The 27,333-nt window shown below is 32.5% G+C and overlaps 1 protein-coding gene across 1 annotated transcript in view; it reads right to left on the bottom strand.

Annotated features, from left to right (window-relative positions):
* Positions 1–1,186: 1,186 nt before the first annotated feature.
* Positions 1,187–27,333, bottom strand: part of LOC142346272 (uncharacterized) — an 87,035-nt gene continuing 60,888 nt past the window's right edge. Inside the window, exons 7-8 of the mRNA XM_075398786.1 lie at positions 7,977–8,154; positions 1,187–1,630 (exon numbers count right to left, since the gene is read on the bottom strand). Of these exons, the coding sequence (XP_075254901.1) occupies positions 1,300–1,630; positions 7,977–8,154 (509 nt within the window). The 3' untranslated portion in view covers positions 1,187–1,299. The remainder of the gene's footprint in view (positions 1,631–7,976; positions 8,155–27,333) is intronic.

Genomic DNA, 27,333 nt, shown 5'->3' with positions numbered 1-27,333 from the left:
TTAAGTCCTGGTATGATATGGAATTGTACGGCGCGTACAAGCAGGTTGACCCACGATCCGCAGCGGATGCTCGCGCGCATAAAATACTTGAAACAACAGTTTTCATAATGGCCAAAGATACGATGTCGGTATGTTGTGGGCTGATGATAACATCCAACTCTCCTGTTTGCTTCGAAGATATTTATTTAAAAATGGCACGTTTACAGTAGTAAAAAAATCATAACTCGAAAAATTGTTTTTTGCTTTTAAAAAGCAAACTTTGCTTCCATTACTGCAGCTATAGCCGCAACTCATTAAATTTTGCTGTAAAAGCAAAGAAGTTTTGAACGTTTTCAACGGATTTAACTCAAATCTTACATATTTCCATAAAAAGTTTGGGTCGATAGAAAATTGTGGTAAAATAGCTGTGAAAATTTGTACGGTTTATGTTTTTAACGGCGAATTATTTTATCACCGCTCTCATCCCATTGATCGCTTTATATTTGAAACATTATCGGCGGCAAAAATATTTCTAAATTTAGCTGTGAATTTTTGAAAGATTTGCGATTCTTAGCGGTGAATTCATTTTTCCCGCCGCATTGACCACATTCAACACCTACTCAAAATCGCAATTCTTACATCTTTTCACCGCATTCACCTCAATTGTTACATTCTTTAGTGATTTTTAGCGTTTACACCTCGACCCGGGAAGTCATAAACACTTACTTCGGCTGTAAAAAGTTGCAGACGAAAAATAGTTCTCTTTGAGTTGTAAAAAGACATGAATGAACACAATAATAGTTTCTTTCAAACTTCGTTTGAGTAACTAACACACCACGAGACATGGGCTCGGTCATTTGGTTTCAACACGGCATTTGCCACCTGCTTTGCAAATATTTATGCTTTTCTGATAATGTTGAGTTTGGCTTCAACTCTAGCTCCTCAAATCAATTCATTTATGCCGCGGTTTAAAAAAGTAGTTCAAGCTCTATTCCATCTAAACTTTTGGGATCTTACGGCGTTCTGAACATCAATTGAAACTTGGAAAAGAGAAAAGCCTTTTTCAAAACTATTTAAAATGCTTTTCGTAGGCACTCTATTGCTAAATAAGCTCAGAAACTAGCTATTATGGTATAAGCTTGCTTATTAGTCAATAGTCCGAAAAACAATTTGAACATATCCATCCATCCCTCTTGAGAGAAAAACCTGAGAGAACTTCCTGAATTGACCAATCGAAAGTCACAATCTGAATTTTTGTTAATGTAATACAATTGACTATAAATGTACTTGAACAAAAAATTTCCTAAATCAATGTTGTTTTCAGAAGTGAACTTCCTGGTACTTTCGGTTCAGTTCATCAACAACTGCAGATGCGAATGGCTGGACCGAATTGGGATCATAAACATTGAGCAAGTTGGAAGGCTTGGACACCACAACTCTCGCATCTTTGATCACGTACTTCTCGTCATCTTTGTCCACTTTCTTTTGATTGAGGGAGAAAACGACTTTGACGTTATTGAAGAGCCATGGCTCTTGTGCATTGTAGTCTAATGGGTCTGTAGTGATGCTGTCAATCAGGATTCCTTTTGCATCTTTGTGCTCGTACTTAAGTCTGCATGTCAGTAGAAATATCTTAGCCCAGCCGTGTTCTCTAAACAGAGATCCAGTATAACCACATCAAGGTGAGCCTTTAACATTGAACAATTGCAAAAGCCCGGGTTTAAAATGATAGTACGAACGAGGTCCGTAGTTGAAAACTCATTTTTAAATCTTAAACAGGGAGGCTCGTTAATGTGCGTTCGCACATGGTGTTCCGACCCGAGCTCATCTACATTTTTGACTTAATTGTCAAAACCAAATGAAGAGATAACAAAAACTGATGTTTGAAATATAAACATTGTTACAAAACCTAGCTACTTATTGAATTCACATAATGCCATGACCCGTTACAACCCTCACGAGTTCTGTCATTAAAAAGACTCCGAGAAAAAAAACAAACAACAAAATAAGCAAAAACAAAAATTTCGAGGCTAAAACTCAATATCTAAACTTGAAAGCACCTAGTAACAACGTCAAAATGCAATCAGATAAAACCCTAACTACATAAAGTTACTATTTCCTAACTATGCAGCAGATGAATTTTTTCCATAATGAGACTAGGTAACAAGTTGACAAAGAGAAGAAATAACGAGGCAACATTTAAAAGTTGATCAACATTTTTTAAACCAAATAAGTTCAAGAGTCTTAAAAATCATTAGCTTATAACAAAATAATTCAAAAAAAAAATTAGTAAAGGTCATTATGAAAGCAATGAGACCTGTCTTTGATTAGACCAAGCCATGGAAACGGACTAAAAATACAGAAAAACTCGAAAAATTACAAACATTTTGCAAAAACACAAAACTATCGAAGCCTTTAAAATCATTAGCTATTATGTGAGTAATATGTATTTTTATTTCAGTTTTTATTCAAACTAATTCAGCTAAAAATATACTGGAAAAAATAAGTTCATTTGGGCCACATTTGAAAACCATTGGGATCTGTTATTACGCGATTGTGCTAAAGGAAAAAAAAAGAAACAAATTGACCACTCACAGAACTTTTTTCAAAAAAACGCATATTGTCCTACAAACAAAACAACAATTACGTTACAATACTAATAGAAATGTTAATTTTTAAAATACAAGGAATTCTGTGGGACTTCTCGATGATGAGAATAAATTACAAAGTGTCGAAAACAACAAAAACCATAAAAAATTTCGTAAACGTATAATAACAAGAATTTTATGACTATTCGCTATAAACTGACTGCTTCGAGTAACACAATTCATTCATTGTTTAATTACAAGCTCAGGAGATAGTTCAGCGTTTTACGGCTACATAAAGAAAAAAAAACAGGCAAAAACAGGAAATTATAAAAAAAATTGAGCGAGCAATGTGTCGAGTGAAAATCCCTTAAAAAACTAGAAATTTCAGTAAAAAAAATTCCAATTTCAATTATTTTTTAGCAGCAATGAGATTATTCTTTTTTAACAAAATGACTTCAAAAAAATCAACAAAGACATTAAAACCAGGACATTTTTGAGAAAACCCGTATTATCAACGCCATTATATTGAAAAGATTTCAACGGAAGCCAATAAATACGCTAGACTATGCCTCGATGGGACAAAAACAATGTTTGTTATCCAAAAGTCATAAATAGGACATTACAACTAATCACTGACTATGAAAACAACAACAAATAATGACAAAATCCAAAAGCTCAAGAGAAAAGTGCGAGAAGAAAGTGACGGGGCCATTTAAACCATAAACTTGTCTCTGAATACATTATCTATGATCCACTGAGAGTCTACTCTAAGCCAACAGAAGCTATCAGTTTTAAGATAATGTGATAAGATTTCAAAATGAACCAGGATTACGAGAAAAACATACACAACAATTTTAAAAAAATATGAAAACTCGTGCATGGAAGTCATAAAACCAATAGTTCGAAAAAAACCGCTAAATAGACAAATTTTTGCTGACGAAAAAGACCTGACATTACTGAGACTGACATACAGTTCAGGAAAATAAGTTTACGATTGGTTAATGTTCAAAAATTTTTCGGAAAAATTTTTTTAAAGTATTGACAGCCATTAAATTCAATAGCCTTCAACGGATGTCAATAAATACGCTCAGTTACGCCTCGATGAGAAGAAAAAGATGTTTGTCAAGCATACCTAGCCAATAAGATATCCCAATAAGTCTTATGACTACAAAAACAACAAACTATATGTGTAAAAACCAAAAAATCAGTAGAAAAGTGCGAGAGGAAAGTTTCGAAGCCAATTAAACCATAAGTTTTTCTCCGAAAAGTTTATCTATGATCCAATGAACGATCTTACTAAGCCAGTTAGAAAAATCATTAATAAAATAATGTGAAAAGAATTCAAAAAGAACCAATGATATTAAAACATCCAAAATTTTGGAAAAAATTTTGTGAAATCTTGTGGCATTGGAATGAAATGACCAATAGTTAGAAGATAATACTGCTAACGAGAATATTTTTGGTTGCATTAGGAAAGAAGGGGGTACTGTAATTATTGAGACTGACTTACAAATCATGAAGATAAGTTTATGATTGGCTAATGTTGAAAAAAAAATCCGAAAGTTTATTTTCAAAGACTGAACAGTTATTAGTTGTCCATTTAAAGCACTGGATAGGTTCACTTAATGCTCATTACGAAACTATTGCACTTTCAGTCAATGAGTCTATGCCATAGGATTCCAAAAATTTTGTAAAATCTATAAATGAGAGTCAAAATTTCAATTAAAATTACGAAAACTCAGGTTCGAAGAAAAAAAAAACATGAGCGGTTCCTTGAAAACGATTTTTTATCATTGGGCATAATTTGACTGTAAATGACTTTGGTGATTAACTGAACCTCGATATGAAAAGTGAATAGTCTCAGAGGGACCAAAAAAACAAAAAAGATGGGAAAAGTGTTCTAAAAGAAACAGCACTTGAATTGAATTCGAATTTTTTTAATAGTAAACTTTGTTATCAGACCAGAACTAGTCTTTTTATCGTCTTTCGTTTATTAGTAACACAAAATTGTTGCATATTGTAGCCTGAACTATAATTTTGAATTTATATTTTTTAATAGAAAAGATCTAAATTTAAACTAAAATTACACTAAAACTGAACAAAATCATGCAAATATCGCGTGCTCACACAAAATTTAAACCTCGATAACTCCTCGGAAAATACGAAATTCAAAAAAATCTTTTTAATTTCGAATTCTGCGCTGACGAGCTTTTTAATGATACCAATCACAACTCTTTACGACGAATATATCGATCAGTAAAAATTGACTGAACAAAAAAAAACCCAGTTGAGTATATAGTTACTCCCCCCACAAGTGGGGTCGGAACAATTAGTATATTGGGAGCAGGACAGAAGTAGAAAACAATGAGGAAAAGTATACCTATGGTTATGAATACTTTTCAAACACCGCTTTTTTTCTCCCGTTCACTCATTAGTCAAGTATTATAAAAATTGTGTACGACAGACATGTGAAATTGTTGCGAGCGAGAACATTAGACCTGTCAAACTACATTAACTTCTCAAGTGGAAATCATTCCACTTGAATAAACGGAATTTTTGTTCATCATATAATGAAGTACAGTCTACACACACAAACAACAAATAGAACCATATAGTTTTTGATTTTCTTCAGCCAATTGTATTATAAATTTATTTTTATCAATATTTTGCAAAAAATTTTTCAATTTGCGTGCTTTAGTTCTGAGTTAATGATGTGGATATTCACAGAAACTTCATTTGTCATTTTCTGAAGATGTTTTCAGCGAGCGAAAAAGTGAAACTTGTTTGGTATTCAGGTTCTGCATTTTAACGTTTCAATTCGTCATTATAGGATGTTTTTAACGGAGTAATTGGATATAAGTATGACCTGGAAGACATAACATAGCAAGGTTCGTTCTATCCAAGCGACAATCAAAGATACAGAGTAGGTATGCTGGAATGGGATTAATTGTTACCAGGCAATAATGGTTTTACTGCAAAGTTCTTTCCTTATTCGTAATGCCAACGAACTTCTTTTTCAGCACTAGATAATCCTAAAATTTATGTTTCGGAAGAGCAAAACTTAATTGTTACTCGTAAAACTGTTTTTCAGAACCGCATTTTTGGAAAACAATTTTACAAAAACAAAACAACTTCAAATACCAGTTATTTTTGAAATGACGCTTTTGAAAAAGGAACTCTGCCCAAATGCCTTTCAAGAATGACTCAACACACTTCAAGTTTTTAAAGAATGGATTTTTAAAATGACGGTTTTGTGAAAAAAAAATTACAGAACAAGAACTATTTGTCAGAATTGAATAAAAATCACCATTTTTCGGAAAAATTTAGGTAACAGATGAAGTCTTTTTCAGATGAAAGTTAAAGATCAAATGAAACGTTTTGATGGTGTAGCACTCCAAACAGCTCTAGCAATATACAAAAATTGGAACATAATTTTTTTAAACATGATTTCTCTTAAATAAAATAGTTTTTGAAAAATTCTAAGCTTGAATGAAGATGATTAGACGTAGATGTCACAGAAGACTTTTTTCACAGATAATCAAGCAAAAATTTACATTCTTTTTTTGTAAATTTTTTTTCTTATTTTTTCTTTACTTAGTTTTTTACGAAACTGACTTCTTACGGACTTTTATCTTTCATGGGCTCCTCCTCCCTTCAATGTACTAATTTTTAGTACTTACTTTAATATAGTTCTACAGATTTTTCCAATAGAATGAAATATAAAAAATAGATAAGGGAATTGAAAAGATAAACAAACTCTGATATGTCACTTTTTAGTTTTGACACTCCTATTTCTCAGCTTATTCTTTTTATATTTGATATCATGAATGAACTTTCGAAAATAATTGCCTTATAATTAATTTCTTTTCTTTATTTGTCAAAAATTGTGTCTAAATGAATGTCAAAAGTTTAGATGTACAAAAAATTTTTAGAGATGTGATTTGTCTTGCCTCAAGAACAGAATGTCTGCGTGACAACTATACAGTTTTCCTAGACTCATCGATTCAATGGACAATTTACAGTAATTCTTTTTGAATTAAGAAAGAGAAAGACCAATTTTTGAAGAAAACCTAATATTGTAAAATTACAAAACTTCTGTAACTTAACCCTTACGCTATAATTAGTACCCAAATTTTTAGCATTGGCTCGATACCGCATGCTTATTGGATAAAAAAAATTGCTTCATATAATTTTAAATTTAATCCCTGAGCTGGTCGGAACTTGTCTCGCATTTTCAGTCAACACAAATTGTGCAAAAGTTATTAATATTTTTTGGAACAACGGGCTTTGTAGGATCAACCCCTAGATTTGCAGGAAAACAAGAGATATATGTTTTCGTTTTTTAAATATTTGCAAATTAAAACACGAAAATTGGGAAATAGTTTTTTTTTCTATCAAAGCTGGGCCAAATCTTCTAGCCGACTCATACTTTTACGTACAATCTAAAAAAAAGAATTTAAAAAAATTTGTGATTTATTTTCACCCCGATAATTGAGGGAACAGTGCACCAAAATGATTTTCACAAGCAATCATTTTTGGACTCTAAAACCGGTACCACAATGAATTCATTTGACGAAAGTTTCAAAGTTTACTTTTTTAAGTAAGTTTACTTAAAAAGTTTCACTGTTTTCGTTTATTGTGCTGGTGAGAGGATTAGCTCTGTCAAGAAGACTTTATTATTTTTCAATTCATATTCGTCACACAAATTTAATACTTAAAAGATCTTTACAGTTTGTAAAATGAACTTTTGAGAAATGAAGTTTTGAATTTTGTAAACTCAACAAATGGAACCAAAAAGTTCACTAACGGCTACTATTAAGTATTGAATATTTGTAAGATCAACGCTATGTTAAACGTTATTTTATGCGAGATCAAACCAAAGATTTAAACCTTTAGATAAAGTAAGCTGGGCTCTAACTTAAGTTCTCAGTTTTGTAAGATCAACGTTAAAACTTTGCTCTAAAACTTTGAAACGTACGTTTAATTTATGCAACATCAACGCTTAGAAAGGCCAAAGATTTCGCAAGATCTACGTTTCAAGAGCCAAAGTTATGTAACATCTACGCTTAAGAACGCAAAACTATGCAAAAGAAAATTATGCAAATTATACAAAAATGCAAAACTAGGCATAGAAACGGGACATTCGGCTCATTCACCGCAAATCTTAACATAATTTTAAGTTTTTTAGCTTTGTTAAATCAGCCCGTGAATAACTTCTGAAAGTCTGATCAAATTCTTCTCATTTTGATTATTTCTCTTATCTTTTAAAGAAACATAATATCGAATAGAATTCTAGGATTTTGTGGCGAATTAGGCAAGATGTATTATATGAGCTGTATTTAAGTTGCTATTTAAGAGTAATGTTTGATGCTAATATTTTTATGAATTAAACAGGTGTGTGCTATGTACCTGACTGCTTCTAGGGCTACTTTGTCATGCTTTGCAGTCAAGTCCTTGAGCTTCTCAATCTTCTGTTGCAACTTCTGAGTCTCCTCGTATGCCTCACTGCAGAATAAAGATGACTCACTCCCACATATTGCTTCACAAGCCTCCTCGTCCTTGTACTTCTCGCAGAACTCAAACTCCCCTACAGTCAGAATCAGTGTTCCCAGGGTAAAAATAAACTGATGTAAAAAATTTGTCGACCTGTTACCTAGTCTCATTAAGGAAAAATCCCATCTGATGTGTAGTTAGAAAAAAGTAAATTTGTGTAGTTATGGTTTTATCCGATTACGTTTTGGCGTTGTTACTAAGTGCTTTTAAATTAAGATATTGAGTTTTTGCCGTGAAATTTCTGTTTTTGCTTTTTTTGCTGTTGTTGTTTTTTACTCGTACTCTTTTGAATGTCAGATCTCGTTGTATTGAGGCATGGCATTGTTTAATTCAATTATTAAATTGGTTGTGTAACGGTTTTTTTTAATAAACTGATGTAAAAAATTTGCTACCCCAAATTGGGCCCTAAAGCTTTTCAGCGCCAGCTAGAATAATTCAATAGTAAATAGCAGCTTCAGCTCTGACACATGGTGTGTCAAAAAATTATACTATTTCCTCGGCCAAAATTCTCCATGAAAAGACCGTGCTCGACCAAAATCGGCTATGAAAAGACTTTGTATTGACTTTGGCGAGGGGTCAACCTAGACAGTGTATTGACCGATAAAGCACTTCAAGACAAATTATTGACAACAAAAGAATTTCTCGGCCAAGTAATGACTTCAGAAAAAGGAAAACCTATCAGGGTCGATAAACTTTATCATGTTTCAATGCAGTGTTTCTTCACAATAAACAGGTTTTTCTGATAGCTTTTTTTGATTGCCAGACAAGCATTAAATCGTTTAAGCTAATTACACCCCTGGTTGCAGTTACTTCAACATTTTCAGTTACTCATGATTTCAACAAAATTCCACTTGTTGATTTTCATCAAATCGTTTAGAATATCAGAAACTTAATGGCGTGGTAGAAAATATAATCCACCTCTCACCATTAAGGTTTGCAATATCCAGAAAAAACATGAAAACACAAAATAAAAAACCAAAAAATAGCTAGCAGTTTCTTTTGAAGTAGAATACTTTCGCAAATACGGTCAATTAAAAAGTAAAAATAGTTAATAATGTCTCAATCACAACAGAAGAGACGTCGTTGTGGGCACTGATGAAACACTCACAAAAGTATACACGGAGTATTTTGCGATTCTTTTTTGAGATGATTGTTCCGGTCCCGAATATTAAATATAGAGCCAAGAGAATAATGCTGTGGTAAACAATTACAAAATTTCTTATTAACCAAAGTTTGATTTATGAAAGCTCCTATATTTTTTTGCGCCGCATAATTGTATTTGCAAGTCCAGCTGCAAAATTTGGCTCAATATGAGCCTGCTAGAGACCTTCAAAATCTTTAAAAGAGCAAGTTATTCTATTAATATGCAAATGTTTGTTTAGACAGCAATCACATGAATATACATACATATATATATATATATATATATATATATATATATATATATATATATAACATGAAAAATGAAAAATGAAGAATGAGGAGCCCGAAATGAAAAATGAGGAGTAAAGAAACTTAAAATTATGCTGGAATATATCAGTTTTTCGGTTTGATTGGCATAAGTTTTTGACATTTTATTTGTTTTATATTTATTTTTTTGTATTTTGTTTATTTGTGGAAAATTGTCCTTGAATGGTTGTTACAGTGGTATATCAGCTGTTCTATACTTTGTGTGAGTGAATCGGGCACTGCAGGTCCCCACCCCGAAATTAAAAGGGAGGAAGGAAATAGTCACAAAATTTATACTAAAAAACCTCAGAACTCAAGTTTTTTAAATTTTGACTTGAGAAAATTTAAGGTTTGTTTCTACAGTTTGTTTTAAAACAATTTTGATGTTTAATTTTTCATGTTTTTTTTTCTACAGTTAAGCAAAAAAATTTTGAGTTTTATACATACAGCTGCTACAATTCTTTACTAGCGTTTTATAGAGAAGCTATCTTGAGTGATCAAAGCCAATAATTTGAGTGGATGCCACCTAATAATCATATCCCGGGTCAAAAAACTCCAAAAATGTATAAGAAAAACGCTGAATTGCGCTGATTTTTCAAATACTTCAGTGCAAAAACTTATCATAATTTTGCGCTGAAATGCGCTGAAACTTTGAAAAAACGCGCTGGAAACCAATGAGTTTTCAAAAAATAGCGCTGACTGAGACGAGAATCTTGCTCTCCGTCAGGTGCCGTAGGCATCACTTAATCCACTGCGGCACTGATTCCTGAAATTCTTCTCAAATAATTTTATTTTGTATTAATAAACAAATTAGGAAGAACTGCGCGGATATTATATGCGCTGAAACTTCAGCGCAATTCTTAAATATTCTCATCGCTTTTCAGCGTTTTTCAGCGCATTTTTTAGAGAAAGTTAATCGTTGTTTTAAGAAAAATTTGAATGGTTTCTTAAAACCTTTAAATCCCATAAATAAATATAAGAAATGCGCTGAAATGAGAATGCATTTCCAACAAATTTTCAAGTTTCAGTGAAATTCAGCGTGAAGTTTAAGATTTTTTTCAGCTCAATTCAGCGAGTTTAACTCATTTCCTACATAATTTTAGCGCATTCAGCGCATTTCTTACAAAATAATGCGCTCAAACGGCGCTGACATCTCGACCCGGGATCGAACCTTTCACTTGTAGACACTCGACATTTCAAATGGCAGTTGGAACAGCCTTTCTAAGATGGACTTACTTTGTCCATTTTGTTTTTAAACCCTAAACTATGAAGACTAGCCAATCTAAAAATGCCATAATCTACTACGTACTTTAAAACGTCACGTGATCTCAATGGTTCTGCAATCATCCACTTCAACACCAAACTCTGGTTTTCTCACTGTTTTGCTCCGAAACTTTCAGACACTTTTAATGGCAGGTCTTGATATTTCTAGGTGGGGCAAAAATTTCCAACTACTCAAAATCATTCAGTTTAGTAAAATAAAAAACTGAAGAGATCAAATTGTTTTGAACTTTTGGTGCAAAATTTATTACAGTTTCCGACTGACTACCTTTGAAAAATTTCTTGCTAAAGATTTGTGTTTAAAGATAATTTAGTATTATTAATTAGCGGTATAAAAAACTTTCTGATCCCAAAACCAAATGAACGATGGATTACGAAACAATATTATAAAGTTGGTTTTCTAGTGAACGCTGTTTGTTTTTTGCTGATTATTAGATTTAATTGGTATCACGTTATACAACCGACTTGATTAATGCAATGCAAATCCCAAATGAAAATGCTTGATTTTTTTTCGAATTGAGGCAATTTATTTGTATTCAAATTGATAACTGTTTTTTTAACATCAAGAACTTTACTTTGACCAGCAATAACCGGAGACCAAATTTTTCCTTTTTTAAAGTATCGAGATGCACCTCTGCACCAATGCTTTGAGGCCATTATATTGGAACAGCAGATATCAGGAAAAATTTTATTCTCAATATTTGATGTCATCCTGGAACGATGCGTCATATAATGCTCAAAATTATCACGTCAAACTTCTAAAGCACGTCAGAAATCAGAGACTTTTTTGCATTTATTGCTGTTTCTCTGCACAGTTATTATTAAGTCGCCAATCCTTAAAATCAGTCTTGTCCGCGTGTACAACCATGAGTGATTAGGTTTTGCCACAACTTCTTGCGTGGAAGAAATATGAAAATTCGATTGAAAATTGCGGAAAATTGATACAAAATTCCTTCACTGATCTAAAAATTTCATCTTTTTATGTCATCAAAGTCCTCATCAAATTTTGAGCAGGGGTATTGCGATCAATGTCCGCATTTTTGAGCCTGCTTACAAATTTATAGTTTGTTCTGAATAGAAAGATTCATTTGCGGCAATTGATTACAATATAAATTAAAAAATCAATGTCAGAAATTTGAAAAACCTTGTCCACAATTTTCAAATTTAAATCAAAAGGTTGAAGAAAGAGCTGCAAATAACACACCGCTATAATTACTTTCCTTTAGCTCGACTGACAGTGAATTTGAACTCAATGGCGATAATTTCAATGGCGTCAAACATCAATTGAGGCATCACAAACAAGATTTTATTATAATTAGCTTCAGATTATTCTTAAAAAAATCCTTCAGTGCCAGTTTCTTATAGATAAAGTAAACCTTTTGATTATTTTAATAAAATTCTTTCGCTGCCGTTTTACTTTAAAGCTATAATTAGTCTTCTGAGCATTTTTAAAAAAAATTGTACTGTATTTTTTGTAGATGAAATTAGAATTCTGAATAATTTATTAAAAACGCTCGTTGCCAATGATTTTATAGATTAAATTAACCATTTGACTTTTTCAAGAAAAAGTACTCAGTGATGATTTACTCAGTGTATTTGATCCGCTTAAATTTCTAATAAGCATTCACCAATTAAGAGTTCTATCAATCAGTGTACTACATTGACATCACGTGACTATTGATGACCAGCAGGAGTGTTTGCACAACCCCCGGGGATCATATGAGAAACAGATTCAACTTAGTGATTACGTTTTGAATGTGTTTTTTTTCTGAATTCAAAGCATTTTGATACAAAAAAGGAGCAGATCATCGGAATAAGTATGTCATCTGTTCACTGTTCACACTATTGTATACTTTTCTTCCAATTTACCTTGATTAGATAACTCTAATAACATTAGTTTTTATCCTTATATATTAATCAATTTTGATCCATCATTGATCAATTTGACTAAAGAGTCCCTCGACTTTAGTTATCCTGAACAGCATGACTAATATTTTGTTACATAGTTGTAACATTTTAATGGCCTTTCTCAGATTCAGCTAACAACCGCCAAAACATGTGGGTATAATTTATTTCGCATCTTTTGCGCCCCAGTACGTTAAGCCTTCCCCCCGTTACAGAACACGTGCTATTACATAGTAAAACAAGGAAAAAAATTGGGCACGTGCGTCTGAGGGGTGAAAATAATATACACCCACTAAGCTTGGGGGAGCACAAACGAAAAACATCCTCAATTTCAACTGTTATTAACTTAACAAAATGTTTTCAGCTGAGGGACCCTTTTACCCAAAAGGATTTCATAGTTTATCAGTCGATATTCATCAGATATTTGAATTTGTTTTGTCAATAATAGAGTTCTTTCATCAGTTTTCGAATTTAGAATCTATCCTTTCTTTTAGGTGCGATCGTTTTGCTTCACTTAGGGACGTTAGTTTTCTTTTCTCTGTCAGAAATGAAAACTTGAAGCAATTAAAAGCAATTAAAAAGCAAGTTTGAAGCAAATAAAAGCAATTAAAAATCAGCTAATTTGTATCTAAAAGCCGCGGATAAAAATGACAAAAAAGTTGCGATTAATAAGGACGCTGATAAAAAAGACATTAATGATGCGGAAAAGAGCAATTCGTATACGAAATACAAAAAGAACAAGAAATGCGGATTTTAGTGACGTTCAAAGCGCGGAAACGATATACCTTAGCGCGAATATTAGTGATGTAAGCGGTCTGTCAGCCTTTCTCACTTGCCCTTAAATTCCACAACCACGGATATCAACGATGAATTTATCCCATTTTGAGCATATGTTACTTAGTGTCCCTTACTAGAACAGTTATACGCTAAAGCCTATAAAGCCTAATCTCAAAACATGGGGTAGAGCACAATGCCTTTATCAATAAGCAATATTGCTTGCTCAAAATAAAGGTTTGTCAGCGTAATAATTTCATAATGAATGACCAATTGCAAAATGAAGAGTTTAAGATTAAGTACAAGATTCAAGAAGTCTACTTCGTTTCGACTTTTCCTCTTTTTTTTGAAAAAATATGAATGTTTGTTTCATCAAACGAAATAATTTCGTTCTGATAGAAAACATAGCATTGAGAATGAGCAGTGAAGTGTCTTGAACACTAAACTTTTAAAATTTAATTCATTTCATCATTTTTTTGAGTAGAGTAGAAATGTTTTTTATCTGAGTATCCTTAAAATTTATTGTCAAGGCTGTTCCAAAATATGGTGCAACGGTAGAAAGTAAGTCCATGTAGAAAGTATCGTCGTAAGTTTTTTCTTGATGAAAATTTGTTTGAATTTATGTTTGTCTTTTGTAACAACCAAATTGAGACCCTATAATAATGACAACTGGTACAATGTTTACAACCTTCGTTCGATAACTATCTCCACAATAACCTTTTAGACCAATATTTTGAGGTCAGCTAAAAACTTTTTCCCAATTAAGGATGTAATCCCTTCAATATGCATCAAACTAATGCTCAAAAATATTACAGTTTCGCAAAGCACGTCCGTGTTGAGTAAATCTATTCTGTTTATTTGCTCCTTTTTTGTAGGGTGATTAAAAAACTGGGGGCAGAAAACGAGTTTTTTCCGACTTTTTCCCTTTAAAAAAAGCACCACTCCATTTTTTATCTTACAAAATGCACCCCTTCTCATCGAGAACAATTAAAAGCGACAGCGTACAAAGTTTCTCGCTAATTTTTCAATGTTCTCAAATTAAAAATTGAGTGGTTTCTAGGTTTTAAAGAGAAAACTAATTTATTCTTATTTTGTTGTTTTTTTCTCATTTTTTGGATCACAGTGAAAAAATTCAAACCCTCGCACTCTCAGAAGTTATTATTATTGCTGTTCAAAGACTTCTAATAACGGTTTCCAGGTTGTTAATTTCAATGTTAATTTTTTTCCATAATATTCCAGAAAGTGTTAATTATTCCCTCGAGTTGACTTCAGAGGTGCTAATAACTTGAAACTTATTCAATACGTTTCCTCTGGTATGGCAATATTTCGTCCATCTTCAGTGCAAGAAACCAAATACATATTTTTTTGTTTTTCTAAAAGTAAAAAGAGTTACGGGCATCTTCTAGTAGAGTACTACACAAAAAGTTTTTTGATTTTAGGTTGCAATAAGTTATGTCATTGCACAAAGTTTCAGCGGTCAGCTCTGAATTCATCCAGTTGTTTTTATTATAATCAGTGTTAATGGATCCCCAGGTTGCAAAAGCATTAGGCAGCTTAAAGCTAATTATGATTATCACCAAAACTTTTGATCGACTAGTTTCTGAAGCAGTCATACAACATTTCACACTGAACGAGATGTGAGATAATTTGAACAGATGAAGGCGGCCTGTCAAAGTCTTCAGAACTAACGTTTGATTTAACAAAAGAGATTAATCCATAATTAAGTACATTTAGTCTGGTACTCTTGACACAGTTCTTTGTTCGTATCATATTTTTGAAATTGAACGGGAGAAGAGCTCTTCCATCTGTTCCAAAAGGTATTTTTGGCAGAGTTCAACACCTTTTCTGCGTCGTTTTATCACAAAAGTTGGTTTTATCAAATTCAAAAATTTGTTTCATCATACGAAACGCATTTGTCGTAATGGAGATCAAAAGAAGCAGAAATTTATACAATTAAGAGTGAGCAGTGAAGTGTCCTGAACAATATGTGTTTGAAGTTATTTCATTTCATCAAATGTTCTCGAGCAGAATAAAAATGTTTCGTATCTTAGTATCATTAAATTTTATTATCAAGGCTGTTGAAAACTATGGTGCAACAGTTTTCAGGCAAAAAATATCATCGTATTTTTCTCTGATTAAAAATTTTTCCGATTTATGTTTGTCTTTTGTAGCATTCATAATGAGAACCCACTAATGACATCTGGAGCCATATTTGCGTCATACGTTCAATAACTATCTCCACAATACCCTTTTAGACCCATAACTTGAGTTCAGCAAAAAATGTGTTCCCAAATACTGATGTTATCCTTCAACAATGCATCAAACTATTGCTCAAAATTATCACAATTTTGCAAAGCACGTCCGTGTTGAATAAATCTATTCTGTTTAATTGAAATGCTCCTTTTTGTAGGGATGAGTGACGAACTGGGGACAGAAACAGAGGTTTTTTTTTACTTTTTGGCATTTAAAAAAGCACTAAATCGTAACTTATCCTACAAAATGCATCACTTCTCATAGAGAGCAATTAAAAGCGGACAGCGTACAAAGTATTTCGTTGACATTTTCAGTGTTCTGAAATTAACAATTGAGTTGTTTCTAGGTCTAAAATAGAGAAAATTAGTTTATATTCATATCTTTTCGTTTTTTTAAGTTTTGCTCACTTTGGATCACATTTAAAAGTTTCTACCCCACGCAGTCTTAGAAGCTTTTATGATCACTGTTCATAAGTTTTCAATAACGGTTTCCAGGTTGTCAATTTGAATCTTAATTTTTTCCATAATTTACCAGAAAGTGTTAATTATTCCCTAGAGTTGTCTTCAGAGGTGCTAAGAACGTGAAACTTATCCAAATGTTTTCCACTGGTATAGCAATATTTTCGTTCATCTTCAGTGCAAAAAATGAAATACATTTCTTTTGTTTTTCTAAAAGTTAAAAGAATAAACGGCATCTTTTAGTAGAGTACTACAAAAAAGTTTTTTGATTTTAGCTTGCGATAAGATATTTCTTTACACAAATTTTCAGCGGTTAGCTCTGAATTGATCCAGATGTTTTCATTATAATCAGTGTTAATGGATCTTCAAGTTGCAAAAGAAATAGGCAGCTTAAAGCTAATTATGATTATCACCAAAACTTTTGTTCGACTAGTTTCTGAAGCAGTCATACAACATTTCACACTGAACGAGATGTGAGATAATTTGAACAGATGAAGGCGGCCTGTCAAAGTCTTCAGAACTAACGTTTGATTTAACAAAAGAGGTTAATCCATAATTAAGTACTTTTAGTCTGGTACTCTTGACACAGTTCTTTGTTCGTATCATATTTCTGAAATTGAACGGGAGAAGACCTCTTCCATCAGTTTCAAAAGGTATTTTTGGCAGAGTTCAACACCTTTTCTGCGTTGTTTTAACACAAAAAAATATTTTATCAAATTCAAAAATTTGTTTCATCACACGGAATGCATTTGTCCTGATGGAGAACAAAAGAAGCAGAAATTTATACAAATAAGATTGAGCAGTGAAGTGTCCTGAACAATAAGTGTTTGAAGTTATCTCATTTCGTCATTTTTCCTCGAGCAGAATTAAAAAATTTCTTATCTGAGTATCCTTAAAATCTATTATCAAGGCTGTTGAAAACTATGGTGCAACTGTTTCCAGGCAAAAAATATCATCGTAATTTTTTCCTGATTAAAATTTATACCAATTTATGTTTGACTTTTGTAACATTCAAAATGAGACCCCACTAATAGCATCTGGTGCCATATTTGGGTCATTCGTTCAATAACTATCTCCACAATACCCTTTTAGACCAATATTTTGAGAACAGCTAAAAACTCTTTCCCAATTAATGATGTAATCCCTTCAATATGCATCAAACTAATGCTCAAAAATATCACAGTTTTGCAAAGCACGTCCGTGTTGAGTAAATCTATTCTGTTTATTTGCTCCTTTTTTGTAGGCTGATTAAAAAACTGGGGGCAGAAAACGAGTTTTTTCCGACTTTTTCCCTTTAAAAAAAGCACCACTCCTTTTTTTATCTTACAAAATGCTCTCATCGAGAACAATTAAAAGCGACAGCGTACAAAGTTTCTCGCTGATTTTTCAATGTTCTCAAATTAAAAAGTGAGTGGTTTCTAGGTTTTAAAGAGAAAACTAATTTATTCTCATTTTGTTGTTTTTTTTCTCATTTTTTGGATCACAGTGAAAAAATTCAAACCCTCGCACTCTCAGAAGTTATTATTATTGCTGTTCAAAGACTTCTAAAAACGGTTTCCAGGTTGTTAATTTGAATGTTAATTTTTTTCCATAATATTCCAGAAAGTGTTAATTATTCCCTCGAGTTGTCTTCAGAGGTGCTAAAAACGTGAAACTTATCCAAATGTTTTCCACTGGTATAGCAATATTTTCGTTCATCTTCAGTGCAAAAAATGAAATACATTTCTTTTGTTTTTCTAAAAGTTAAAAGAATAACCGGCATCTTTTAGTAGAGTACTACAAAAAAAGTTTTTTGAATTTAGCTTGCGATAAGATATTTCCTTACACAAATTTTCAGCGGTCAGCTCTGAATTGATCCAGATGTTTTCATTATAATCAGTGTTAATGGATCTTCAAGTTGCAAAAGAAATAGGCAGCTTAAAGCTAATTATGATTATCACCAAAACTTTTGTTCGACTAGTTTCTGAAGCAGTCATACAACATTTCACACTGAACGAGATGTGAGATAATTTGAAAAGATGAAGGCGGCCTGTCAAAGTCTTCAGAACTAACGTTTGATTTAACAAAAGAGATTAATCCATAATTAAGTACATTTAGTCTGGTACTCTTGACACAGTTCTTTGTTCGTATCATATTTCTGAAATTGAACGGGAGAAGAGCTCTTCCATCTGTTCCAAAAGGTATTTTTGGCAGAGTTCAACACCTTTTCTGCGTCGTTTTTTCACAAAAGTTGGTTTTATCAAATTCAAAAAGTTGTTTCATCATACGAAATGCATTTGTCGTAATGGAGATCAAAAGAAGCAGAAATTTATACAATTAAGAGTGAGCAGTGAAGTGTCCTGAACAATATGTGTTTGAAGTTATTTCATTTCATCAAATGTTCTCGAGCAGAATAAAAATGTTTCGTATCTTAGTATCATTAAAATTTATTATCAAGGCTGTTGAAAACTATGGTGCAACAGTTTTCAGGCAAAAAATATCATCGTATTTTTCTCTGATTAAAAATTTTTCCGATTTATGTTTGTCTTTTGTAGCATTCAAATGAGAACCCACTAATGACATCTGGAGCCATATTTGCGTCATACGTTCAATAACTATCTCCACAATACCCTTTTAGACACATAACTTGAGTTCAGCAAAAAATGTGTTCCCAAATACTGATGTTAGTTATCCTTCAACAATGCATCCAACCAATGCTCAAATATATATCTCTGAAATTGAACGGGAGAAGACCTCTTCCATCTGTTCCAAAAGGTATTTTTGGCAGAGTTCAACACCTTTTCTGCGTTATTTTAACACAAAAATTTATTTTATCAAATTCAAAAATTTGTTTCATCACACGGAAAGCATTTGTCCTGATGGAGAACAAAAGAAGGAGAAATTTATACAATTAAGAGTGAGCAGTGAAGTGTCCTGAACAATGAGTGTTTGAAGTTATCTCATTTCGTCATTTTTCATCGAGCAGAATTAAAATATTTCTTATCTGAATATCCTTAGAATCTATTATCGAGGCTGTTGAAAACAATGGTGCAACTGTTTCCAGGCAAAAAATATCATCGTAATTTTTTCTTGATTAAAACTTATACCAATTTATGTTTGTCTTTTGTAACATTCAAAATGAGACCCCACTAATAGCGTCTGGTGCCATATTTGCGTCATTCGTTCAATAACTATCTCCACAATACCCTTTTAGACCCATAACTTGAGTTCAGCAAAAAATGTGTTCCCAAATACTGATGATATCCTTCAACAATGCATCAAACTATTGCTCAAAATTATCACAATTTTGCAAAGCACGTCCGTGTTGAATAAATCTATTCTGTTTAATTGAAATGCTCCTTTTTGTAGGGATGAGTGACGAACTGGGGACAGAAACAGAGGTTTTTTTTACTTTTTGGCATTTAAAAAAGCACTAAATCGTAACTTATGCTACAAAATGCATCACTTCTCATAGAGAGCAATTAAAAGCGGACAGCGTACAAAGTATTTCGTTGACATTTTCAGTGTTCTGAAATTAACAATTGAGTTGTTTCTAGGTCTAAAATAGAGAAAATTAGTTTATATTCATATCTTTTCGTTTTTTTAAGTTTTGCTCACTTTGGATCACATTTAAAAGTTTCTACCCCACGCAGTCTTAGAAGCTTTTATGATCACTGTTCATAAGTTTTCAATAACGGTTTCCAGGTTGTCAATTTGAATCTTAATTTTTTCCATAATTTACCAGAAAGTGTTAATTATTCCCTCGAGTTGTCTTCAGAGGTGCTAATAACTTGAAACTTATCCAATACGTTTCCTCTGGTATGGCAATATTTCGTCCATCTTCAGTGCAAAAAACGAAATACATATTTTTTTGTTTTTCTAAAAGTAAAAAGAGTTACGGGCATCTTCCTGTAGAGTACTACACAAAAAGTTTTTTGATTTTAGGTTGCAATAAATTATGTTATTGCACAAAGTTTCAGCGGAAAGCTCTGAATTCATCCAGTTGTTTTTATTATAATCAGTGTTAATGGATCCCCAGGTTGCAAAAGCATTAGGCAGCTTAAAGCTAATTATGATTATCACCAAAACTTTTGTTCGACTAGTTTCTGAAGCAGTCATACAACATTTCACACTGAACGAGATGTGAGATAATTTGAAAAGATGAAGGCGGCCTGTCAAAGTCTTCAGAACTAACGTTTGATTTAACAAAAGAGATTAATCCATAATTAAGTACATTTAGTCTGGTACTCTTGACACAGTTCTTTGTTCGTATCATATTTTTGAAATTGAACGGGAGAAGAGCTCTTCCATCTGTTCCAAAAGGTATTTTTGGCAGAGTTCAACACCTTTTCTGCGTCGTTTTATCACAAAAGTTGGTTTTATCAAATTCAAAAATTTGTTTCATCATACGAAATGCATTTGTCCTGATGGAGAACAAAAGAAGCAGAAATTTATACAAATAAGAGTGAGCAGTGAAGTGTCCTGAACAATAAGTGTTTGAAGTTATCTCATTTCGTCATTTTTCCTCGAGCAGAATTAAAAAATTTCTTATCTGAGTATCCTTAGAATCTGTTATCAAGGCTGTTGAAAACTATGGTGCAACTGTTTCCAGGCAAAAAATATCATCGTTATTTTTTCCTGATTAAAACTTATACCAATTTATGTTTGACTTTTGTAACATTCAAAATGAGATCCCACTAATAGCATCTGGTGCCATATTTGCGTCATTCGTTCAATAACTATCTCCACAATACCCTTTTAGACCCATAACTTGAGTTCAGCAAAAAATGTGTTCCCAAATACTGATGATATCCTTCAACAATGCATCAAACTATTGCTCAAAATTATCACAATTTTGCAAAGCACGTCCGTGTTGAATAAATCTATTCTGTTTAATTGAAATGCTCCTTTTTGTAGGGATGAGTGACGAACTGGGGACAGAAACAGAGGTTTTTTTTACTTTTTGGCATTTAAAAAAGCACTAAATCGTAACTTATGCTACAAAATGCATCACTTCTCATAGAGAGCAATTAAAAGCGGACAGCGTACAAAGTATTTCGTTGACATTTTCAGTGTTCTGAAATTAACAATTGAGTTGTTTCTAGGTCTAAAATAGAGAAAATTAGTTTATATTCATATCTTTTCGTTTTTTTAAGTTTTGCTCACTTTGGATCACATTTAAAAGTTTCTACCCCACGCAGTCTTAGAAGCTTTTATGATCACTGTTCATAAGTTTTCAATAACGGTTTCCAGGTTGTCAATTTGAATCTTAATTTTTTCCATAATTTACCAGAAAGTGTTAATTATTCCCTCGAGTTGTCTTCAGAGGTGCTAATAACTTGAAACTTATCCAATACGTTTCCTCTGGTATGGCAATATTTCGTCCATCTTCAGTGCAAAAAACGAAATACATATTTTTTTGTTTTTCTAAAAGTAAAAAGAGTTACGGGCATCTTCCTGTAGAGTACTACACAAAAAGTTTTTTGATTTTAGGTTGCAATAAATTATGTTATTGCACAAAGTTTCAGCGGAAAGCTCTGAATTCATCCAGTTGTTTTTATTATAATCAGTGTTAATGGATCCCCAGGTTGCAAAAGCATTAGGCAGCTTAAAGCTAATTATGATTATCACCAAAACTTTTGTTCGACTAGTTTCTGAAGCAGTCATACAACATTTCACACTGAACGAGATGTGAGATAATTTGAAAAGATGAAGGCGGCCTGTCAAAGTCTTCAGAACTAACGTTTGATTTAACAAAAGAGATTAATCCATAATTAAGTACATTTAGTCTGGTACTCTTGACACAGTTCTTTGTTCGTATCATATTTTTGAAATTGAACGGGAGAAGAGCTCTTCCATCTGTTCCAAAAGGTATTTTTGGCAGAGTTCAACACCTTTTCTGCGTCGTTTTATCACAAAAGTTGGTTTTATCAAATTCAAAAATTTGTTTCATCATACGAAATGCATTTGTCGTAATGGAGATCAAAAGAAGCAGAAATTTATACAATTAAGAGTGAGCAGTGAAGTGTCCTGAACAATATGTGTTTGAAGTTATTTCATTTCATCAAATGTTCTCGAGCAGAATAAAAATGTTTCGTATCTTAGTATCATTAAAATTTATTATCAAGGCTGTTGAAAGCTATGGTGCAACAGTTTTCAGGCAAAAAATATCATCGTATTTTTCTCTGATTAAAAATTTTTCCGATTTATGTTTGTCTTTTGTAACATTCATAATGAGAACCCACTAATGACATCTGGAGCCATATTTGCGTCATACGTTCAATAACTATCTCCACAATACCCTTTTAGACCCATAACTTGAGTTCAGCAAAATATGTGTTCCCAAATACTGATGTTATCCTTCAACAATGCATCAAACTATTGCTCAAAATTATCACAATTTTGCAAAGCACGTCCGTGTTGAATAAATCTATTCTGTTTAATTGAAATGCTCCTTTTTGTAGGGATGAGTGACGAACTGGGGACAGAAACAGAGGTCTTTTTTCAAATTTGGCATTTAAAAAAGCACTAAATCGTAACTTATCCTACAAAATGCATCACTTCTCATAGAGAGCAATTAAAAGCGGACAGCGTTCAAAGTATTTCGTTGACATTTTCAGTGTTCTGAAATTAACAATTGAGTTGTTTCTAGGTCTAAAAGAGAAAATTAATTTATATTCATATCTTTTCGTTTTTTTAAGTTTTGCTCACTTTGGATCACATTTAAAAGTTTCTACCCCACGCAGTCTTAGAAGCTTTTATGATCACTGTTCATGAGTTTTCAATAACGGTTTCCAGGTTGTCAATTTGAATCTTAATTTTTTCCATAATTTACCAGAAACTGTTAATTATTCCCTCGAGTTGTTTTCAGAGGTGCTAATAACGTGAAACTTATCCAAATGTTTTCCACTGGTATCGCAATATTTTCGTTCATCTTCAGTGCAAAAAATGAAATACATTTCTTTTGTTTTTCTAAAAGTTAAAAGAATAACCGGCATCTTTTAGTAGAGTACTACAAAAAAAGTTTTTTGAATTTAGCTTGCGATAAGATATTTCCTTACACAAATTTTCAGCGGTCAGCTCTGAATTGATCCAGATGTTTTCATTATAATCAGTGTTAATGGATCTTCAAGTTGCCATAGAAATAGGCAGCTTAATGCTAATTATGATTATCACCAAAACTTTTGTTCGACTAGTTTCTGAAGCAGTCATACAACATTTCACACTGAACGAGATGTGAGATAATTTGAACAGATGAAGGCGGCCTGTCAAAGTCTTCAGAACTAACGTTTGATTTAACAAAAGAGATTAATCCATAATTAAGTACATTTAGTCTGGTACTCTTGGCACAGTTCTTTGTTCGTATCATATTTCTGAAATTGAACGGGAGAAGACCTCTTCCATCTGTTTCAAAAGGTATTTTTGGCAGAGTTCAACACCTTTTCTGCGTTGTTTTAACACAAAAAAATATTTTATCAAAATCAAAAATTTGTTTCAGCACGCGGAATGCATTTGTCCTGATGGAGAACAAAAGAAGCAGAAATTTATACAAATAAGAGTGAGCAGTGAAGTGTCCTGAACAATAAGTGTTTGAAGTTATCTCATTTCGTCATTTTTCCTCGAGCAGAATTAAAAAATTTCTTATCTGAGTATCCTTAGAATCTGTTATCAAGGCTGTTGAAAACTATGGTGCAACTGTTTCCAGGCAAAAAATATCATCGTTATTTTTTCCTGATTAAAACTTATACCAATTTATGTTTGACTTTTGTAACATTCAAAATGAGATCCCACTAATAGCATCTGGTGCCATATTCGCGTCATTCGTTCAATAACTATCTGCACAATACCCTTTTAGACCCATAACTTGAGTTCAGCAAAAAATGTGTTCCCAAATACTGATGTTAGTTATCCTTCAACAATACATCAAACTAATGCTCAAAATTATCACATTTTTGCAAAGCACGTCCGTGTTGAATAATTCTATTCTGTTTATTTGAAATGCTCCTTTTTTGTAGGGATGAGTAACGAGCTGGGGACAGAAACAGAGGTTTTTTTTTACTTTTTGGCATTTAAAAAAGCACTAAATCGTAAACTATCCTACAATATGCATCACTTCTCATAGAGAGCAATTAAAAGCGGACAACGTACAAAGTATCTCGTTGACATTTTCAGTATTCTTAAACTAACAATTGAGTTGTTTCTAGGTTTAAAAGAGAAAATTAATTTATATTCATATCTTTTCGTTTTTTTTAAGTTTTGCTCACTTTGGATCAGATTTAAAAGTTTCTACCCCACGCAGTCTTAGAAGCTTTTATGATCACTGTTCATTAGTTTTCAATAACGGTTTCCAGGTTGTCAATTTGAATCTTAATTTTTTTCCATAATTTACCAGAAAATGTTAATTATTCCCTCGAGTTGTCTTCAGAGGTGCTAATAACTTGAAAGTTATCCAAATGTTTTTCTTTGGTATCGCAATATTTTTTTTTATATTCAGTGCAAAAAATGAAATACATTTCTTTTGTTTTTCTAAAAGTAAAAAGGGTTTCCGGCGTCTTGTAGTAGAGTACTACATAAAAATGTTTTTTAATTTTAGATTGCGATAAATTTTTCCTTACACAAAGTTTCAGCGGTTTCCTTACACAAAGTTTCAGTGTTATTAGATCCCCAGGCTGCAAAAACATTAGGCATTTTAAACCTAATTATGATTATCACCAAAATTTTCGTTCAACTAGTTTCTGAAGCAGTCATACAACATTTCACACTGAACGAGATGTGAGATAATTTGAACAGATGAAGGTGGCCTGTCAATGTCTTCAGAACTAACGTTTGATTTAACAAAAGAGATTAATCCATAATTAAGTACATTTAGTCTGGTACTCTTGACACAGTTCTTTGTTCGTATCATATTTCTGAAATTGAACGGGAGAAGACCTCTTCCATCTGTTCCAAAAGGTATTTTTGGCAGAGTTCAACACCTTTTCTGCGTTGTTTTAACTCAAAAATTTATTTTATCAAATTCAAAAATTTGTTTCATCACACGGAAAACATTTGTCCTGATGGAGAACAAAAGAAGCAGAAATTTATACAATTAAGAGTGAGCAGTGAAGTGTCCTGAACAATAAGTGTTTGAAGTTATCTCATTTCGTCATTTTTCCTCGAGCAGAATTAAAATATTTCTTATCTGAGTATCCTTAGAATCTATTATCGAGGCTGTTGAAAACTATGGTGCAACTGTTTCCAGGCAAAAAACATCATCGTAATTTTTTCCTCATTAAAACTTTTACCATTTATGTTTGTCTTTTGTAACATTCAAAATGTTACCATCTGGTGCCATATTTGGTGCCACTAATAGCATCTGGTGCCATATTTGCGTCATTCGTTCAATAACTATCTCCACAATACCCTTTTAGACCCATAACTTGAGTTCAGCAAAAAATGTGTTCCCAAATACTGATGTTAGTTATCCTTCAACAATGCATCAAACTAATGCTCAAAATTATCACAATTTTGCAATGCACGTCCGTGTTGAATAATTCTATTCTGTTTATTTGAAATGATCCTTTTTTGTAGGGATGAGTAACGAGCTGGGGACAGAAACAGAGGTTTTTTTTACTTTTTGGCATTTAAAAAAGCACTAAATCGTAACTTATCCTACAATATGCATCACTTCTCATAGAGAGCAGTTAAAAGCGGACAACGTACAAAGTATCTCGTTGAGATTTTCAGGGTTCTGAAACTAACAATTGAGTTGTTTCTAGGTCTAAAAGAGAAAATTAATTTTTATTCATATCTTTTCGTTTTTTTTTAAGTTTTGCTTACTTTGGATCACATTTAAAAGTTTCTACCCCACGCAGCCTTAGAAGCTTTTATGATCACTGTTCATTAGTTTTCAATAACGGTTTCCAGGTTGTCGATTTGAATCTTAATTTTTTTCCATAATTTACCAGAAAATGTTAATTATTCCCTCGAGTTGTCTTCAGAGGTGCTAATAACTTGAAACTTATCCAAATGTTTTCCTCTGGTATCGCAATATTTTCGTTTATATTCAGTGCAAAAAATGAAATACCTTTCTTTTGTTTTTCTAAAAGTAAAAAGAGTTTCCGGCGTCTTGTAGTAGAGTACTACACAAAAATGTTTTTTAATTTTATATTGCGATAATTTTTTCCTTACACAAAGTTTCAGCGGTTTCCTTACACAAAGTTTCAGTGTTATTAGATCCCCAGGCTGCAAAAACATTAGGCATTTTAAACATAATTATGATTATCACCAAATCTTTGTTCAACTAGTTTCTGAAGCAGTCATACAACATTTCACACTGAACGAGATGTGAGATAATTTGAACAGATGAAGGCGGCCTGTCAAAGTCTTCAGAACTAACGTTTGATTTAACAAAAGAGATTAATCCATAATTAAGTACATTTAGTCTGGTACTCTTGACACAGTTCTTTCTTCGTATCATATCTCTGAAATTGAACGGGAGAAGACCTCTTCCATCTGTTCCAAAAGGTATTTTTGGCAGAGTTCAACACCTTTTCTGCGTTATTTTAACACAAAAATTTATTTTATCAAATTCAAAAATTTGTTTCATCACACGGAAAGCATTTGTCCTGATGGAGAACAAAAGAAGGAGAAATTTATACAATTAAGAGTGAGCAGTGAAGTGTCCTGAACAATGAGTGTTTGAAGTTATCTCATTTCGTCATTTTTCATCGAGCAGAATTAAAATATTTCTTATCTGAGTATCCTTAGAATCTATTATCGAGGCAGTTGAAAACAATGGTGCAACTGTTTCCAGGCAAAAAATATCATCGTAATTTTTTCTTGATTAAAACTTATACCAATTTATGTTTGTCTTTTGTAACATTCAAAATGAGACCCCACTAATAGCGTCTGGTGCCATATTTGCGTCATTCGTTCAATAACTATCTCCACAATACCCTTTTAGACCCATAACTTGAGTTCAGAAAAAAATGTGTTCCCAAATACTGATGTTAGTTATCCTTCAACAATGCATCAAACTAATGCTCAAAATTATCACAATTTTGCAAAGCACGTCCGTGTTGAATAATTCTGTTCTGTTTATTTGAAATGCTCCTTTTTTGTAGGGATGAGTA

Source organism: Convolutriloba macropyga, chromosome 9, assembly GCF_964194025.1.
Source record: "Convolutriloba macropyga chromosome 9, txConMacr16.3, whole genome shotgun sequence".
NCBI classification, from domain to species: domain Eukaryota; kingdom Metazoa; phylum Xenacoelomorpha; order Acoela; family Convolutidae; genus Convolutriloba; species Convolutriloba macropyga.
This window is presented reverse-complemented; position numbering and strand designations above follow the sequence as displayed.